At 35.6% G+C, this 20,354-nt stretch overlaps 1 protein-coding gene across 3 annotated transcripts in view; it reads left to right on the forward strand.

Annotated features, from left to right (window-relative positions):
- DGKB (diacylglycerol kinase beta) overlaps positions 1-20,354 on the forward strand; it is a 727,110-nt gene that overhangs the window by 555,427 nt on the left and 151,329 nt on the right. For all 3 annotated transcript variants that reach the window (XM_053553744.1, XM_053553743.1, XM_053553745.1), the window contains one exon: positions 1,395-1,590. In XM_053553744.1, coding sequence (XP_053409719.1) covers positions 1,395-1,590 — 196 coding nt within the window. The remainder of the gene's footprint in view (positions 1-1,394; positions 1,591-20,354) is intronic.

Here is a 20,354-nt window from a genome sequence, read left to right on the forward strand (position 1 = left end):
AAATTGGATGAAAACTTGGCACTTTCTCTAGAATTTGTTTATACCCCTGCCAAGTAGGCTCAAGATGTGTTTCTTTATTTCACAGTTTTTATTTTTTGGTGAATAAGATACGATCTTAGATTTGGTATGATGAGGCGAGTGTGGGACAAGAGAGGGTTTTGTTTGTTTGTTTTGTTTGTTTTTCATTTTGTTGGAGTATTGAATCTTCTAAAAATCATAATTGCCATGAGAAATAGTGAGGCTAGTTTTAATGAGTTTTCTGTAATAAAACATAGCAAATGAAACTGTAGATATTGTTCAATGTAAGTAATGCACCTCCCCAACAGAATTTTTAAAGAAAAATCTAAGGGTTATGTGTTTATATTTCTTCTTGTATTAACTTATAATTCAAATTGGGGGAATAAATTCAGGAATATATTTATGATAACTATTATTTTAGAAAATGGAAAGCCAAGAAATAAATGGTACGTCAAAAAATATGCATTCTCCTTGTTACTCTCCATGCATAGCCATCAGTGGAAATGAACAGAAAATTAAAAAATGACTACTCTGAATATAACAAAACATTGTTTGTAGGCGAGTTCCTTAATTTCCATACTGACCTGGGTGTTTTGTCACCAGGCAAACAAAACTAGTCTAGTTGATTTATTTATTTTTTTTTTCAACGTATTGTCACAGCAGCTGTGAAGCCATGTTGAGCTGGAGAGTCCTTTGACTGCCACTCTTGGCATTTCTTTCTCTGAAATTGCCTGGTTTTCCCTTGTCTGTTGGACAGCTGTGCCTCTCCTTGCCCTTGATATCCTGCTTAGAACGTCATCTAATCCAGGGAACTATTCTTGGTCACTCTCATGTGATTGAAATCCCTTTGAATTGCTGTTTTGTACTTTTCTTTGTACAGAAACCTTTAAAGCTGCTTCCTCCTCAGGCAAAAAAGGTGAAACCATGAATCATGAATTCTGTGTCTTTGCTTTCGCCCCACAGTGCCTTCTAGTGTGTTCTAAATAGCTGGCAACCATTAAAACTTTTGCCTGAAATTTGACCCCACTTCCAATATTTAACCTTTTTGTAGCACACTGGAAATTTGCAGCTGGTTTTATTTGCAGACAGTAACATGTGTCTTTCCCAGAGATTTTCAATAACCAAAAATACCCTGTTGATTTAATTGGATCACTTTTAAGGACTATTAATGATAACTGGCCAATGTTGGTGGCTGCTTTATCTTTCATATTGACATTTAGGGTAGGCATGGAAGTGTTGCTGAAAGGCTTATTTAGAAATGACAAGATGGTGGATTTAAAAGCATTTATTAAAAGATAAGGAAATGAAAAAGTTGAAATTAAGACGAGGAAGGTAATATATCTTATCATTTCTGCTCTTTTCTTTTTATTGATCAGTGTGATGGAGTACAGATAGATTTAATAAACATCTCTCTGGAAGGAATTGCTATTTTGAATATACCGAGCATGCATGGAGGATCCAATCTTTGGGGAGAGTCTAAGAAAAGACGAAGCCATCGCAGAATAGAGAAAAAAGGGTCTGACAAAAGGCCAACCCTCACAGATGCCAAAGAGTTGAAGTTTGCAAGTCAAGGTAAGTTTTCTAACAAATAATTGTTAAACTACCAGCTAATGTGCTTTTAAAATCTACCTTAAAATTAAAGTGTTCTCATCACACTAGAATCATGCATATATTTATTCAGTTGTATTTTTCTTGTTATCAGGCATCTGTTTGGGATAAAATTATATCATAATAGATTCTACAGTTGTGCATGAACTGGCTATATTTTTCATGGATTATTTTCTCCTTTATTATTCTTTTTTTAATATAACTCTTCCCAAAGAAAAATAAAATACATGTTGAGTATTCAGTGGATAATAAAATAGGAAACATTGTACATTAAACTACTCTAGAATGTGATCATTTTGGATGGAATATTTGAGTTGCTGAAATAAGGGCTTAGTTAAGGCCTTTTTAAGGTCATGTTGTAATATTCTTGTCATTCATTGAAGCTATTTTCTAAGTATCATATACCATGTATAATGAAGTGTTTAAATATTCCACAATAAATTCTGATTATCTGCTGCTATATTTCCAGAAAGTCAGTAACAACACATAAGAGACCTGAGGGAACAGAGAACAAAGAACTAACCAAATAGGACAGAACGACTATACGTCAAAATTCCCCACACTATTGGGATCTGATACCTAATTCTTATAGACATATTTTATAAACAAAGATATCAACGTGGTGATGTTCTAAACTGATCATGCCTCGATAATTAGTGTATATTATTTTATAATATTTTCCTTCTAGAATTTATCTAATCTCATTGATAGCATTGAGAAATCAAGAAAATTTGCAATGTCAGCTCAGTGAAGCAAGGACAAAATATGAAGAGGCTGCACCCTTAAGGGCCTGATAGAAAGAAAAAAAGGAAAGAAGGGAAAGTGGGAGGGAGGGAGGAAAAGGAAAGAGGAAGGAAAACGTAAAGCAAGCTGATGAGCTTGATGGTGGTGGGTAATAGCTTTTGGTTTCGTTGTCTTTAGATACTTAATGCAAGTTTCAACAACTGGCAAGGTCTTCCATTATATGGAATTAGGTACTATGAAAGTGACAAAGACTAAAGGAGAAAGTATTAGTACACTCTTGAATGAAATACTTAACTACAAACTGCCAAGAACAGGTGGTATATGATGCCCTGGAAATGTATAAGTCATCTTGGCAAATTGTATAATTTAGTACATGGGAGTTTATAACAAATTAATTAAAATAACTTATACTCAAAACAGAGTAAAACTATGTGAAAACATGGAAGAGCCTTTAATTTTGAAGGAGAGATCTATGATAAAAATGAGAGGTTTGTGCTATACGAATAATAACAAGTAGGAAATGAACACAATTCTTAGTTTCTTAAAATTATTGAACTTGATATTATATTTGTACTTAAATGTGAATCAGCAGCAAAAAGTAGTGAAAAATGTTTAAGTAATAGGATTAGTTTATGGACCATACTAACACCAAAATTATAAAAAAAAAACCCCTCTCTTTCATTTTTAATATTATTATGTACTATATACACACTCATTGCTTCCCTCCTTGCAAAATTTTTTTTACTATGTATATGACACAATACAATAGATACAAAATAATTCCTAGGTTAATTTTTCGGTTTGATCAGTCATCCCAGTAAGTTGCATGTCCTTTGCACGTACACATTCCAGATATTTCTCTAAACTGATTCTCAGTGGCTCAGCTACGAACTCCATCCACCTACTGAGCCAAAGGAAGTTTCTAAAGTACATGGCCACATTCCACCTGGATAAAAGTCTGCACACTCTGTATGGAGCTGCTGCAGACATGCCCTTGGCCTGGGCTCACTCACCCTCCTTTGCACATTTTTCAGAAATGCATGTTCCTAAATAAGGCACAGAGAAACCAGCCTCAAGTATTGTCATGGACTGTCAGTGTCCACAACTGACTCTCTCTTTCCTTTCTGTCTTCTTGCTTCCTGCTGTGGAACTTTCAGGACCATGTTCCCATAAATACTGGGGAAGGAGGAAGTAGGAGCGCACACAGTAATACATTTTTCTCAGTAGACAGATGGGGAAAAATAGTGAAAATCAAGAGAGTTTTTGATGCTTATGATATGAGCAATAACACAAGCATGTTTTTAACTGATTATACTCAACTTTTTTATTCCCTTTCTTAACTGATTATGCTTATAGTTTGGTTTAGTTTAACTTTAGGATAAGTATAATCTCAGCATTAACAATGACCTTTGAGTTGAAAATAGAAAAATAAATTATTATTTATTTATTAATCTTTTCTTTAACATTATCAAGTCTTTTTAAATTTTTACAGTAGCCAAAAATATTTCAAGATGCTTCTACATTTTGATTTCATATTTATACTGTTAATTCTTAAATGTTACATTTAATAGCCCAAAATGGAATTTACTACTGAGAATATCTATATGTGCTCCTTTCCTAAATGGTAATATTTCTATCACTTGGCTTTGTTCATAATTTCTTGATAGAAAAAGAATCTATAGTGTTAACTGTGAAGCTCAATTAGTATTTTAATTCTAAATATATCTCATATTCTCCAATTTATACAGAATTATGACAAGCATTAACCTTAGAATGAAATATGGCAAATATACCTCTAGTCCAGTGGTTCTCAACCTTCCTAATGCCGCGACCCTTTAATATAGTTCCTCACGTTGTGATGACCCCCAACCACAACATTATTTTTGTTGCTACTTCATAACTATAATTTTGCTACTGTTATGAATGATAATGTAAATATCTGATATGCAGGATGTATTTTCATTGTTACAAAGGGGTCACGACTCACAGGTTGAGAACCCCTGCTCTAGTCCAATACATTTTAAACCTATAATCAAAATAATAATTTCCATTGTTAGTAAATATATAGTGAAGAAATGAATAATTTTGTAGTATGTACACAACATTCTTCTTTTTCAGGAAGCACTTTCTTAAAATATTAAGTAAACTCAAAAAAATTATCAGAAGTTTTTTTTTTTTTTTTTGCAGTTTTTGGCCAGGGCCGGGTTTGAACCTGCCACCTCTGGTATATGGGGCCGATGTCCTACTCCTTTGAGCCACTGCCCAAAAGTTATCAGAAGTTTTAAATGAATTTTTAGTATATCGGAATGGATGCTTGCTTTCATAAGCTTTAGAAAATTTCTGACATGAGGGTGAGAATGGGGGACTCATATAACTAAATTCACATAATAGAGATAAATTATTTAATAAAAGGATTTAAATATTTCTAAAGTTTACATGCTTATACTCTGATTTCTCTTCCAATTGTATAAATCTTTCCTTTTTATTCAAACTACTTTTATTCTAATTTAAGCAAATGTACAAGACTGGGTTTGGAGCAGTAAATCCTCATTTATATAAAGCTGTGTACAGAAACTGACATTCTTCCTGCACAATTCATTTGCCTGTAATCTTTGAGAATGCTCCCATAGTCAAATCAGAGTATCAGAATACCTTTAATGAATAAATTCATTGGTTGCAACTTGGACTTTACCTCACAAACGTAAACAATGTAACTTAATCATATAGTCCCTCATGTTAATGTAAAGTAAAAAAAAAAATAAAATAATTTCTGGCACACACAAGAAAATTCACTGTCTGGAAATTTTACTGTTGGCTTCATTCAGAATTGAATAAAAGTATAAGTAATTCATTTAGTTACATTATTATTCCCAAAAAATTTTCAAAAATAATTAGAGGTAGTTCTGAGGCATATTCACACTGACCCTCTTCTATTTCAGTGGATATTTTCTTTGTATGTGTTTGTGTTTGTAAATACCAGTGAGTGTGTTATACATAGATGGCATAGTCTTTAAACAAAATTATAAAGTAGGGCCAGGTTTGTCTTCAAAGCTTCTAACCTTAATATTCAATCATTTCCACATTTTTCAGCCGTGAAGTTCATCTTCGCCTCCCCCTTTTTTGAATTAACCTCAGAGTGATGTCTAATAAATGTATTCACATTAATGTATAAATGACTGATTGCAGATAAAAGGAGAGGTATTTGCATTTTAAAAGATACTAAGGCCTTCAGCTACAACATTTTTTTTCAAACTGTGTTCTAGTGAGTTATAACTGCAATTCTTCAGAAGTTCTGTAAAAACTTGGTTCCAATTCATTGCCATATTTTCGAACAATAAAAAAAACTAAATAAAAACATATTTATCATATAAAACTTCTCAAATAATTAATGTGTGTCACCAGACAAAAGCAATTTCTCTCCTTCTCTTCTTCCTTTTTTTAATCTACCTAAATAGATTAAGTCATTAATATATACCCCACACATACACACTTATACACTTATTCACATATAAATAAATAACTGTAGCATTGATTGGAAAGTCTATAACGCTACGATGGTCATTTAAAAATGAGTTTGCATATTTAATGAGAAAAATTGTATGATAGGCACATTATGGCCGTGCTGCACTGGAACCACATGCAATTAAAAAGTCAGCAAACTCAAGTTATTTTGTTTGGCACAAGCACCAGTGTATAGCCACCAGTGGAAATGACAACAACGTGACAATATCATACTTCAAATGAAAATGAAGAATACATTTAGATGTATTTTTGCTTATAAAGACATTGTGCTAGTTAACTAGCTCCCACAAAAAGAAAAAGAAAGAAAAGGGTTGTATCAGTTTATATATCCCTCACACTTTTATCCCACAAGATTTGTGATTTAAACATGCACACTGCCACAGCTAAGGGACCATCAAGGAAACTGAAACATTTCAGGTGTGTATGTAGAATAAATAAACTTGACTAATTGAAACTCTGAATAAATATCTGAAATAAACAGCAAGTTACCTTACATCATAAACTTGTATTATCAAAGACAAAACTCTGTTAGAAAAACATCTCTGAAGGCCTGGTGAGGTGGGAAGCAGGATTGCCTGTAATCCTAGCGCTATGGGAGGCCAAGGTGGGAGGATCCTGTGAGCTCAAGAGTTTGAGACCAGCCTGAGCAAAAGGGAAACCTTGTCTCTACTAAAAATATAAAATATTACCCAGGGGTTGTGGCACTCTCCTGTAGCCCCAGCTACTTGGGAAGCAGGGGCAGGTGGATCATTTGAATCCAACCAGTAGTCTGAGATTGGTGTGAGCCAGGCTGAAGCTATGGCCACGGCACTTTAGCCTGGGAAACAAAGACTCTATCTCAAAAAAAAAAAAAAAAGACATCTCTGAAAATAATTTTTTAGCAAAAAGAGTTAAGACCTCTCAAGGATATGAGCCATCTGAGGTATTCTAAATGATTTAGCTTTGAAGATACAAGTCTATTTCATTTTTCTATAATGGAATCAGAATGGTTCAAGATGGCTAAGTGAGATGTATAATAAAAAGTTCATATCATTTAATTTCATAGATATCTGCACCACGATATCCCCAATACCACACAACAAAAGCAAAATGCAGAAATCAATGAAAAATAAGATAACTATGACATTGCAACTGACTGTAACTGTTTTCAACAAAATAACTTCATTATTATAGATTGATTTATTAAAAGTGTTGGCAGTTTGAATTTCTAAAATGTCTTTGCACAAGTGAAATTTGGATTTTCTCTTATTCATTGTTTTTTAAAATATTGTTTCATTTTTTAAAAAAAGGTGTGGGCTTCATTAAAAAGATAACCACTAAGAAAAAGTAATAACAGGATATTCAAATTATAGAGTTTCAAGCATTTGCCAGAAGTTAAGGGGAGGTACTGCTGGGAGCAGCTGGACTTTCTGCTTGAAACCTCATTACGTAGGTGACTATCTGCACTGCGTAGGAATACAACCATGCAGGTTCTTTTCATATAAATAATTATTTAAAAACTAACATACCATATATTACTGGAATTTTTCAATGATTTCATTCACATTCACCAATGAAATTCACCAAAACTTTTCTTTGAGCAAAATTTCCCAAACTCAACAAACACTTCATTGATGGGACATGAGGTGTATGGTAGCTACACAGATGAATAGTTTAAAGTTTAATGCTTTTGGGTACTGTATGGGGAGCAGTGCACAGTGAAGTGTAGGCAGAGTGGCTCCATAAGCTCCTCTCCACTTTCCCATAGAGAAACCCTGACTGGCCGCTGAAGGTGAGCCACATACATGGCCTCACTCCCAATGAGCCCGCAAGGTCACTATCATATGAAAAAGGTTTTGCTGCAGTTCATCTTCCTCCCTGTGTACTTTCCATTTGCCTTCCATATCTTTTTTATGGATATGGACATAGCTGGGTTTTGCTTTTTAAGTTAGCCTGAAGATGATTCTGAATAGAGAAATCCTCGGCCCAGATTACACTCACAAATCATTCTTCACAAGATGGCTGACTGAAGCCAGCTTTCCACAGAGGCTCCCATCCAGAAGGAGAGTAAAAGGACAGAAATTTAGCAAGTAACCTGGTAGATTTGAGCTGCACCAAGAGAGAAGGTTGAAGAATGCACATCAACCCTGGTGAGGTGAGCTATGACCCCAAGGATACAAACAAAAGGTACAAAATCCATCACCAAGCAAATGGGAGTCCCCTCCCCCATGAGAATGGCTTGGAGTGCCCCACAAACAAATGAGCAAAGTTCAAAGGTCCTCCCACTACACTCCACGGGAGAGACCCTCTAAAAACTGGACATACCTCCCCTACTAGGGTGCCATGGCATTCTCCTGCCAGGCATAAAACTATATAAAGCTGTATATATTATCTACCTGCAACTCTGAGCTCCCAGCACTCCTCTCCACTCTCACTCTGAGGTCTGGAAGCCTGTCCCCCAGGAGTCCAGATTCTGTGGTGATTTCTCGAGGGGTGTGGAGAGGGCCTAAACTTCAGCTGGTCAGTGCTGACTCTGGGGCAAGGGAGTGAGAAGAAGATGGTCAGCTGAGAGGGTACCACACCGGGCCAGTGTTGCCCTGAGGCACAGAACAGCAGCCATCTTTTAACAACAATAGGGCTCACTCCTGTATATTCTGAAGCCACACCCCCTGTCTCCCTGGGCAACCAGAGGAGGCCGGGCATCTACTCAGGTGGCAAATACCACGGAACAGATCTGGGATGAAAATGCAGGCCCCGTGAGTAAAGAGTTTGCCTGAGGCAGTACCGGCCTGGGTGTAGCGCAGGGACTAGAAACACATTGCAGAGCCGTGAAGTTCCCAGGGTGGGGCTGACCCAGAGGACCGCTTTACTGAGCCTAAGATGTACCTGGACCTCAGGGGATCATCAGCCTATAGACAAAGGAAGACAGGAGGCTAGAACTGACAGGTAACCGAATACAAACCTGCAGGAGCAAAAAAACAGGGCCTGAGGCGCAGGCTTTGGGAACTCAAAACAGCTTCTCTTCTGCAGGGGAATTTAGCAAAGACAGAAACAAATTACCGCAAAGTTATTCTGTTCTGTTCTGTCAGTAACATCAATCAGGGGCGGAGCTAGAACTGAGTGAACACCCCCCAGCCTCCATCAAGTGCCCGAGTTTGTCAGGCCTCACCTCCCCCTGCTAGATAGAGGCAGAGTACAGTGGCCTGGCTGAGCAGAAATAGATTTCCTTGTGATTCAGGCAAGTGCAAACCCCTGGAGTATCTATTCACTACAGGCAACTGGATCAAAGCCCTGCGGGACTATCAGTGACCAGGTGTGACAGAGGTGCAAGGTGGGGAAGGAGGCATCAACCTTCCCAGACTGATTTATTTGCTGGGTGGGTCCTCCTGATTCCATGGAGCACTGGAGCAAGCCATATCAGAGTAGTCACCAGACACCTGCGATCCAGTTGCCAGAGACGTTTTAAACTTCTTCACCTGAGACAGGTGCTGACTGAGACAATTGATTTGGACCTTTTGAACTGAGCCAATCACCTGAGGACTATTCAGTCGGTGCCCTGGGTGTGTGGTTGTAGGAAGGTTTGATTTTCCTTTTCCAATTGTTACCTGTGGGGGGAGGGGTGACTTAATTGCTGGTACTTTTCCACAGCTGAGACTTCAACCCATAGTACCTGTTTCACTAGGGTTGAACAGAGACAAGCTGAAAACAAGACAGAACCACTTAGCCCCAACACACCAAACAGGGCCCCAGTTTCTCAGACCATAGCACCGCACAGGTCCTCGACAAAGCTCCAGGGGAAAAATCAAATGGTATAAAACAACCATGGGGCGGAAAAAGTGGAAAAACTCTGGTAACGTGAATAACCAAAATAGATCAACCCCCCCCCAAGGAAAGATATGGCAGATGTAACTGAAGATCCTATTCATAAACAGCTGGCTGAGATGTCAGAAATCAAATTCAGAATTTGGATCACAAACAAGATGAATAAAATGGAGGAAAATTTGGTATTAGAAATTCAAGCAGCAATTCAGAACTCAGAATTAGAAATTCAGAAGTTGTCTCAAAAATTTAAAAGAATTTAAAGATAAAACCACCAAAGATTTTGACACATTTTAAGCAAGAATTTGCAACCCTTAAAGATCTGAAAAATACAGTAGAATCCCTCAGTAACAGAGTGGAGCTAGCAGAAGAAAGGATTTCTGACATAGAAGACAAAGCCTTAGAACGCTCACAAACTCTCAAAGAGGAAGAGAAATGGAGAGCAAAAATGGATCATTCTTTCCGAGAGCTCTGGGATAATTCAAAGAAAGCTAATATCCACCTCATTGAAATCCCTGAAATTGATGAAGTGGCCTCGCTAGGCATAGATTCCCTTCTCCATAAAATTATGAAAGAGAATTTTTCAGACATGTCAAGAGATTCTGAAATCCAGATAGCAGACAGTTTCAGAACCACAGCATGACTCAATCCCAATAAGACATCCCCCAGGCATATCATAATTAACTTCACTAAAGTTAACATGAAGGAGAAAATTCTAGAAGCAGCCAGACATAAGGAATCCATTACCTACAAAGGGAAGAATATTGGAATGACTGCATATCTCTCTGCTGAAACTTTTCAAGCCAGAAGAGGGTGGTCATTGACTTTTAATCTCCTAAAACAAAATAACTTTCAACCCCGGATCCTATATCCAGCTAAACTGAATTTCATTTATGATGGAGAAATTAAATACTTTTATGACATTCAAATGTTGAAGAAATTTGCCATAACCAAACCAGCTCTTCAGGAGATTCTCCAACCTGTCCTCCATAATGACCAGCCCAATCCTCCTCCACAAAAGTAAACTCACTCAGAAACTTTTGATCAAACTCCAACTTCCACAGTGATGAAGGGATTAAAAATGTCCACTGGACTTTCGAAAAACTCGATACCCAAAATTTTAACAGACTTATCAATATTCTCCATTAATGTGAATGGCTTAAACTGTTCTCTAAAGAAGCACAGTTTGCTGACTGGATACAAAAACTCAGGCCAGATATTTGCTGCATACAAGAGTCACATCTTACCTTAAAAGACAAATATAGACTCACGGTGAAGGGATGGTCATCCATATTTCAGGCAAATGGTAATCAGAAAAAAACAGGTGTTGTAATTTTATTTGCAGATACAATAGGCTTTAAGCCAACAAAAGTAAGGAAGGATAAGAATGGTCACTTCATATTTGTTAAGGGCAATACTCAAAATGATGAGATTTCAATTATTAATATCTATGCACCTCAATGCACCTCAATTTATAAGAGAAACTCTAACAGACATGAGCAACTTGATTTCCTCCAGCTCCATAATTGTCGGAGATTTCAACACTCTTTTGTCAGTGTTAGATTGATCCTCCAATAAGAAGCTGAGCAAAGAAATTTTAGGTTCAAAGCTAACCATCAACATTTGGATTTAGGAGACATCTACAGAACATTTCATCCCAACAAAACTGAATACACGTACTTTTCATTAGCCCACGGAGCATACTCCAAAATCGATCACATCTTAGGTCACAAGTCTAATCTCAGTAAATTTAAAGGAATAGAAATTATTCCTTGCATCTTCTCACACCACCATGGAATAAAAAGTTGAGCTCAGTAACAACAGGAACTTGCATACTCATACAAAAACATGGAAGTTAAATAACCTTATGCTGAATGATAGCTGGGTCAGAGATGAGATTAAGAAGAAAATTGCCAAATTTTTTGAACAAAATGACAATGAAGACACAAATTATCAGAACCTCTGGGATACCGCAAAGGCAGTCCTTAGAGAGAACAGAAAGAGAGGAATTTAACAACTTAATGGGACATCTCAAGCAACTGGAAAAAGAAGAACATTTCAACCCCAAACCCAGTAGAAGAAAAGAAATAACCAAAATTAGAGCATAATTAAATGAAATTGAAAACAAAAGAATAATACAACAGATCAATACATCAAAAAGCTGGTTTTTCAAAAAGGTCAATAAAATAGATAAACCTTTAGCCAACCTAAACAGGAAAAGAAGAGTAAAATCTCTAATATCATCAATCAGAAACGACAAAGATGAAATAACAACAGACTCTTCAGAAATTCAAAAAATCCTTAATGAATATTACAAAAACTTTATTCTCAGAAATATGAAAATCTGAAGGAAATTGACCAATACTTGGAAGCACGTCACCTTCCAAGACTTAGCCAGAATCAAGTGGAAATGTTGAACAGGCCAATATCAAGTTCTGAAATAGCGTCAACCATACATAATCTCCCTAAAAAGAAAAGCCCGGGACCAGATGGCTTCATGTCAGAATTCTGCCAAACCGTTAAAGAGGAATTAGTACCTATATTACTCAACCTGTTCCAAAATGTAGATAAAGAAGGAAGACTAGCCAAGATATTCTTTGAAGCAAATATCACCCTGATCCCCAAACAAGGAAAAGACCCAACAAGAAAAGAAAATTGTAGACCAATATCACTAATGAATATAGATGCAAAAATATTCAACAAGATTCTAACAAACAGAATCCAGCAACACATGAAACAAATTATTCATCATGACCAAGTCGGTTGTATCCCAGGGTCTCAAGCCTGGTTCAATATCCATAAATCTATAAGTATAATTCAGCACATAAAAAAATTAAAAACAAAGACCATACGATTCTCTCAATTGATGCAGAAAAAGCTTTTGATAATATACATCATCCCTTCATGATCAGAACACTTAAGAAAATTAGTATAGAAGGGACATTTCTTAAACTGATAGAAGCTATCTACAGCAAACACACAGACAATATCGTATTGAATAGAGTTAAATTGAAATCATTTCCACTCAGATCAGGAACCAGAAAGACTGTCCATTGTCTCCACTGCTCTTTTAACATTGTAATGGAAGTTTTAGCCATTGCAGTTAGGGAAGAAAAGGTGATCAAGGGTATCCATATAGGGTCAGAAGAGATCAAACTTTCGCTCTTCTCAGATGATATGATTGTATATCTGGAAAACACCAGGGATTCTACTACAAAACTCTTAGAAGTGATCAAGGAATACAGCAGCATTTCAGGTTACAAAATCAACACATAAATCGGTAGCCTATATATATACCAACAATAGTCAAGCTGAAAAAACAGTTAAGGACTCTATTCCATTCACAGTAGTGCCAAAGAAGATGAAATATTTGGGAGTTTATGTAACAAAGGAGGTGAAAGATCTCTATAAAGAGAACTTTGAAAGTCTAAGAAAAGAAATAGCTGAAAACGTTAACAAATGGAAAAACATACCATGCTCATGGCTGGGAAGAATCAACATTGTTAAAATGTCCATACTACCCAAAGCAATATACAATTCTAATGCAATCGCCATTAAAGCTCCACTGTCATACTTAAAAGTTCTTGAAAAAATAATACTTCATTTTATATGGAATCAGAAAAAACCTCGAATAGCCAAGACATTACTCAGAAATAAAGACAAAGCAGGAGGAATCACTCTACCAGACCTCAGACTACACTATAAATCCATAGTGATCAAAACAGCATGGTATTGGCACAAAAACAGAGAAGTAGATGTTTGGAACAGAATAGAGAACCAAGAAATGAATCCAGCTACTTACCATTATTTATCTTTGACAAGCCAATGAAAAACATTCAGTGGGGAAAAGATTCCCTATTTAACAAATGGTGCTGGGTGAACTGGCTGGCAACCTGTAGAAGACTGAAACTGGACTCACACCTTTCACCATTAACTAAGATAGACTCTCACTGGATTAAAGATTTAAACTTAAAACATGAAACTATAAAAATACTAGAAGAGAGTGCAGGGAAAACCCTTGAAGAAATCAGTCTGCGTGAGTATTTTATGAGGAGGACCCCCCCCCCCAGGCAATTGAAGCAGCTTCAAAAATACCCTACTGGGACCTGATCAAACTTAAAAGCTTCTGTGCAGCCATGAACACAGTAAGTAAAGCAAGCAAACAGCCATCAGAATGGGAGAAGATATTTGCAGGTTATGTTTCTGACAAAGGTTTAACAACCAGATTCACAGAGAACTCAAACGTATAAGCAAGAAAAGAACAATTGATCCCATCGCAGGCTGGGCAAGGGACTTGAAGAGAAACTTCTCTGAAGAAGACAGGTGCATGGCCTACAGACATATGAATATATGTTCATCATCTTTAATCATCAGAGAAATGCAAATCAAAACTACCTTGAGATACCATCTAACTCCAGTAAGATTAGCCCATATCACAAAATCCCAAGACCAGAGATGTTGGTGTGGATGTGGAGAAAAGGGAACACTTCTGCACTGCTGGTGGGAATGCAAAGTAATACATTCCTTTTGGAAAGATGTTTGGAGAACACTTAGAGATCTAAAAATAGATCTGCCATTCAATCCTATAATTCCTCTACTACGTATATACCCAAAAGACCAAAAATCACATCATAACAAAGATATTTGTACCAGAGTGTTTATTGAAGCCCAATTCATAATTGCTAAGTCATGGAAAAAGCCCAAGTGCCTGTCGATCTACGAATGGATTAATAAATTGTGGTATATGTACCCCATGGAATATTATGCAGCCTTAAATAAAGTTGGAGACTTTACCTCTTTGATGTTTACATGGATGGAGCTGGAACATATTCTTCTTAGTAAAGTATGTCAAGAATGGAAGAAAAAGTATCCAATGTACTCAGCCCTACTATGAAACTAATTTATGGCTTTCACATGAAAGCTATAACCCAGTTGTAACCTAAGAATAGTGGAAAGGGTGGGGGAGGGACAGTGTTTGGTGGGATTACACCTGCGGTGCATCTTACAAGGGTATATGTGAAACTTAGTAAATGTAGAATGTAAATGTCTTAACACAATAACTAAGAAAATGCCAGGAAGGCTATGTTAACCAGTGTGATGAAAATGTGTCAAACTGTTTATAAAACCAGTGTATGGTGCCCCATGATCGCATTAATGTACAAAGATATGATTTAATAAAAAATAAAATAAATAAAGTTTAATGCTTTTGGTATTTACTATTACTGTTGTCTTCCCTTTGTGGTAAGGAATGCTGAAGTTTTAAAAAGTTATTTATGGGCGGCGCCTGTGGCTCAGTGAGTAGGGCGCCAGCCCCATATGCCGAGGGTGGTAGGTTCAAACCCAGCCCCGGCCAAACTGCAACAACAAAAAAATAGCCGGGCATTGTGGTGCGCGCCTGTAGTCCCAGCTGCTCGGAAGGCTGAGGCAAGAGAATCACATAAGCCCAAGAGCTGGAGGTTGCTGTGAGCCGTGTGATGCCACAGCACTCTACCGAGGGCAGTAAAGTGGGACTGTCTCTACAAAAATAAATAAATAAATAAATAAATAAATAAATAAAGTTATTTATAATAGTAATCTAAACTTTATTCTTAAAATCAGTATATCCAAGTAAAAAATAGATTAAAATGACTAACCTAAATAATAATACAAAAAAGTACTTGAATAGCACAAAAAATATGAAGGTGGGTCCAGAGAGACTAAAGTTTAGAAAACTTCACTAGGTTACTATTGCAGCCTCTACCAACTCTTATATTTTGCATTACTTCATATGAGTACTTAGTGTAAATGCTATTTTTGTTCTTCATCATCTTTTTACATAAAATTTACTGTGTATCATTTCTTCCAGAGTAAGATTGTCCATGCACTTTACCCCAAACATGCGCTCATTCCACTTGACTTGATATCTCTAAGCACTGCACAGGGAGATTGTGTATCTGATTGGCTGCTAAGGAGTTTCTACATTAAGTGATTTTATTATTGTTAATTTTTTAAAAAAACGCACATATTAAGAAAAAAATACAAGACAAACCCAAACCAAATAATCCAAGAGAATAGGAGATGATGTCTATGACAGTTTAGCTCAACTTGAATTTCTTCTGCCTCTGAAGACAAATGAATAAGGTTACTAGCTCCAATGTATTCATCTTTAAAAGGAAGTGGTGAGTTTTGAAAGAGATGGGATTAATCTATGTGTGTTGTACATTGAATTACTGTTACACAAAGAACATCTAAATAGTAAGACCCCAACACTTTGTATACCTTGTAAAACATTGAAAGTTGATGACAATGTACCTTGATTGTACATTAATGTCAATTTTTCTAGACATTTCCATTTTTTTTAAAGACAGAGTCTCACTCTGTTGCCGAGCTACAGTGCATAGCTCACTGCAATCTCAAACTCCTGGGCTTAAGTGATCCTCCTGCCTTAGCCTTCCAAGTAGCTGGGACTTCTGGTGCCTACCACCATTCCCAGCTCATTTTTATTTTATTTTAGTAAAGATGGGATCTCACTCTTGCTCAGGCTGTTCTCAAACTCCTGAGGTTCAGTGGTCCTCCTAACTTTGGCCTTCCAAAGTGCAAGGATTACAGGCATAAGCCGTCAGGCCCAGCCTTTCTGGGTTATTTAGGGTAATTTAGAAAGCAGTGTTTTAAGTTGTCTAAATATAAATGCAATATTCATTTTAGAACTGTAGATGATGTATTTGGCATTCAAACACCGGCAAGCAGAACAATTTCCAAGCATTTAAATTCAGTGATTAAATCAATTAAATTTAGAAACAAGAAAAGGATTTCATGCAGCATTATTCTACCTGGTTGTTAAAATTGTTGAAAAAAAGATCATGGCATTTGAGTTGATGCATTTCACAAAAATATATGCGTATACTAATACCATGATATTTTCATTGGTTGAAAAATAGATAGATCCAAACATTTGCTATCTAGTAACCTTTAAGGAAATGTTTCAAAATGAGTTCCTTTATCTTTTTAAACTGCTTCCTTTGAAGTTTTTCAGTAATGGATAATGCAAATAATAGCACATCATAAGACTTGCTAAGTATCAAAATTGCTGTTTACATTTAAAATTATATCATGTACCTGAGTAACTTAATGTGAAGGCTCTATATTTTTCAAAAAGAGCACGCTGCTAAAGTTTATAAAACAGTAACAGGAAGAAATTAGAGAATATAATACATATTTCTCGCATATAAAAATATGAATTTTTCAAAATATAAAAGTAAGTACTCTTATCTTTGGTCTAGCGGTTCTATGAAAGCATGTATATTATCAAAAAGCATTTATGAAATTTCTATTTGTCATAACACTGTAAAAACTTCAAAGAAACTGCTAACCCGGGCAGCGCCTGTGGCTCACTGAGTAGGGTGCCAGCCCCATATACCAAGGGTGGCAGGTTCAAACCGGGCCCCAGCCAAACTGCAACAACAACAACAAAAGAGAAAAAAAAAAAGAAACTGCTAACCTCTTAGAAATTTGGAAAGCAGAAACCAGAAATATGAATAAATTAATATTCAAAATAACTGAACCATGAGGCGAAAATCTCTAGCATATTTTTATATCCCTTCTAGAGCTATATACCATGCATGCCTTTTTATGGCTATCCGTTTTGGTCCCTTTTCCCTTGTTTAGCACTCGAATTTTAAAATCAGAGATGCAATATACTTCTAGAAACAAAATCCTAGCATAAACAGTTTGTATAATTTTATAATTTTGTATGGTAGAATTGGCAAGGTTGCAAAGTCATTTTGGATTGAATATAAACAGATAAGTAATAATTTAAACACAGTAATTACATGAATGAAATCATTGCTATTAAGTATTCATTGCCGGAAACAATTCGTAATTAGGAAAATGGATAAAATCTAAAAAGGTAGCTAGCAATGGCAGAAGAAAGAGTAATCGCTGTCTCAAAATTTAGGAAAATTTGAGAAAGATGAGTTTTAGTAGTAGCAATTGCATTTTAGAAAAATACATCATTTAGCAATCAGTTTAATAGATGCAAAGGAAGAGAAAAGGGACGTATGTACTTGAAGTTTTTAATTAAGGCTGAGACTGTTAATCTTACATGATTTTGAGGCAGAATACCTTCTGTTTTCAAAACGTTAAGTGCTATTCTGAGATCTCCCTATATTTCTTGCAATTGATTTCATTTGGAGCTTGAGAGAAGGATGGAAAGTACAAATTAATGAGACATTTTCTTAGTTGTTGATGACAAAATTATCATTTTCTTTGTTTCTGTGACATAGGTGACCAATACTTTATCTGCTGAAAATAGTGGTAGGTCATCTACCCAGGTTAAGGCTGCATGGTAATTTTAATTCAACTTATGCTGTAAAGTTTAAAACAGAGTTCCAGGGTAAATAAATGTTGACTGATTATATAATCCTCAAGTAATTAAGTAATCCTTGTAGAGCACACTTTCCAATAGTAATCATATAGAGATTCCAACTATGAAGCTAACTATGCAAATTTCCAAAATATAAAGCCCTGTAGTAATCTTGACCTCTGAGAGTGATGATTTTAACAATGGAAGGTGCTAGGAAGGTCCAGTGGAGGGCAAAGAAAGCTGATTCTTGAAAAACAAATCCTACCATCTGCATAATCACCTTTAAGCTGCACGTTAACCAAAGCAACTAATCATAGAGTTTTATTGCCATGAATTTAGTTTCTATGAATATAGTCTTGTATTATATGAGCTAATTAACATATGGTTGCTAGCTTCCTGGACAGTATCCAGCCCACTCTGTTTTTGTGAAAATAAATGGGAGGCGCATACAGCTCCCTACTCCCTCCACACCATATAATCATTCTCCTGGATTAATAAAAATATTTTCATTGTTCTTCCTTGGATAAATCCAGAATTTATAAACTCAGGGATTTTTTTTTTTCAATTTCTATTTTAGGCAGGGTTTGTTGGCTGCTGTACAGTATCAGCTATTAATCAAATTAAGCTAAATATTGAGGCCTGAATGTTATAAGGTGACAGTCATTTAAAATAAGACTAAAAGTCTCCATGGATAAACATGACTAATTTAAATGAACCCTGGGGAGCTCTTTGGAGAAAGTTTAAATGCCTGATGAATGCCACACTGTTATTCTAATTATCCCATAATATGACACAAAATAACAATCTCATTTCATCCTTTTATTTACAAAGCTACTCCCATTATCATTATATTTTACCTGTTTAAGCTCTGAAAGATTGCTCCTCGTCGAGAGATTCATTAAAAGAGAATAATTATATTATATTTCACAGATTGGCAGAAAGAAAATGTATCTTTGAGCAATTCCATTTCCCTGAACAGTTGTTCATTTCAGGGTTGAAGACAGGTCTATTAAGTACTTTCTACCCTTTTTAAACATGTCAAAGCTAACCATTAATACTGAAATTAGTAATTTAGTTCTGATTTAATGAAAGAATCAGTTGCTATTTGTAAAACTGAATTTCTGTGAATGAAAGACAAACATAACAATATTTTCAAAAAATATTGAGGAACGAAAAGAATTTAGGAATTTTATTTTACAGAATGATGTAAATTCGTATCTCATCTGACAGTTAAAGCTTTTTACATCCTGATTTTTTCCCTACTAATGATTTTCATTCCAAAGACATAAAATGTATTTTCTTACTAAGTCTGTGGGATTTATATTTTCAAAGTATCCTGTTGGATGACTAGTAAGCTATAGAAAACCAACAATTATCACAGAACATTCCATTTTCAGATTTACTGAAAGAAACCTTTATGGAATTTATGATCAGAAGATTTTTCAAAATTAAAAAGAGTCATGTGCACTAAAATGTGACTTCTATAGAAAATAGGTCTGAGACATGTCATTTCCTTTGAACATGTGGGTGCTGTGAAGTAAGCTATCCATGATCCCATCAAGGGTACACTTAACTTTCTTTAGTAGGTAACTGAATAAAAATGAAATAATATGCTCATTAGTGATGATTTTGCCAAACTTTTTACATTTGTTGATATGAACTTTCTTCCTAACAAGGTTCTCGTGTTACAGTCCTCATAACATCACTCTGGCCAACTCACCAAGCCTAGATTACCAGCCTGTCTGTAAGCCTAGTGGAAACAAGCAGTCAATGTATCCTTCACTCAGTCTGAAAGTATGAAAATGCTCTTTTAATTTTAAAGAGACAGTAACTGTGTCAAATTTAAATAGCTATTTAAAATGTGAATAAGATTAAAGGAGCTCTTAGAGATAAGCAATGAATTAACCCATATGTCTTATTTTAAAAGTAGGTAACTCAAATATGCTGATACATTAACAGAGCTATTTTGAGTCAGAGGTTTTGTAGATTTTTATAGTGAGGTATTATTTTTTAAATCTTCAGTAGTATATTTTCTGTTTTTTTTTTTATTAGAGAAAACTGTTTCTTTAAAAGGGCTTCAATAATTTCTTTATCTTACTGTTTTTGTTAAGATAGCCTACTTTAAATTTCTATTTGCTTTTTTGTTTTTCTTTTCTGCTGTTTGGTTTCTGAATATTTTATATATATGAGTTGTCTTTGTAAACATTACTTTCCATCCAAATGTTCATATAAAAGTCGGCAATCAAAAAGGAACTATAACAGGTGTTTTCATTCTTGAGGAAAGGAATGAATGTGCTGTTTATAGTAGATACTGAAATTTCAC

The sequence above is a fragment of the Nycticebus coucang genome, chromosome 11, assembly GCF_027406575.1.
Source record: "Nycticebus coucang isolate mNycCou1 chromosome 11, mNycCou1.pri, whole genome shotgun sequence".
Classification (NCBI taxonomy): Eukaryota; Metazoa; Chordata; class Mammalia; order Primates; family Lorisidae; genus Nycticebus; species Nycticebus coucang.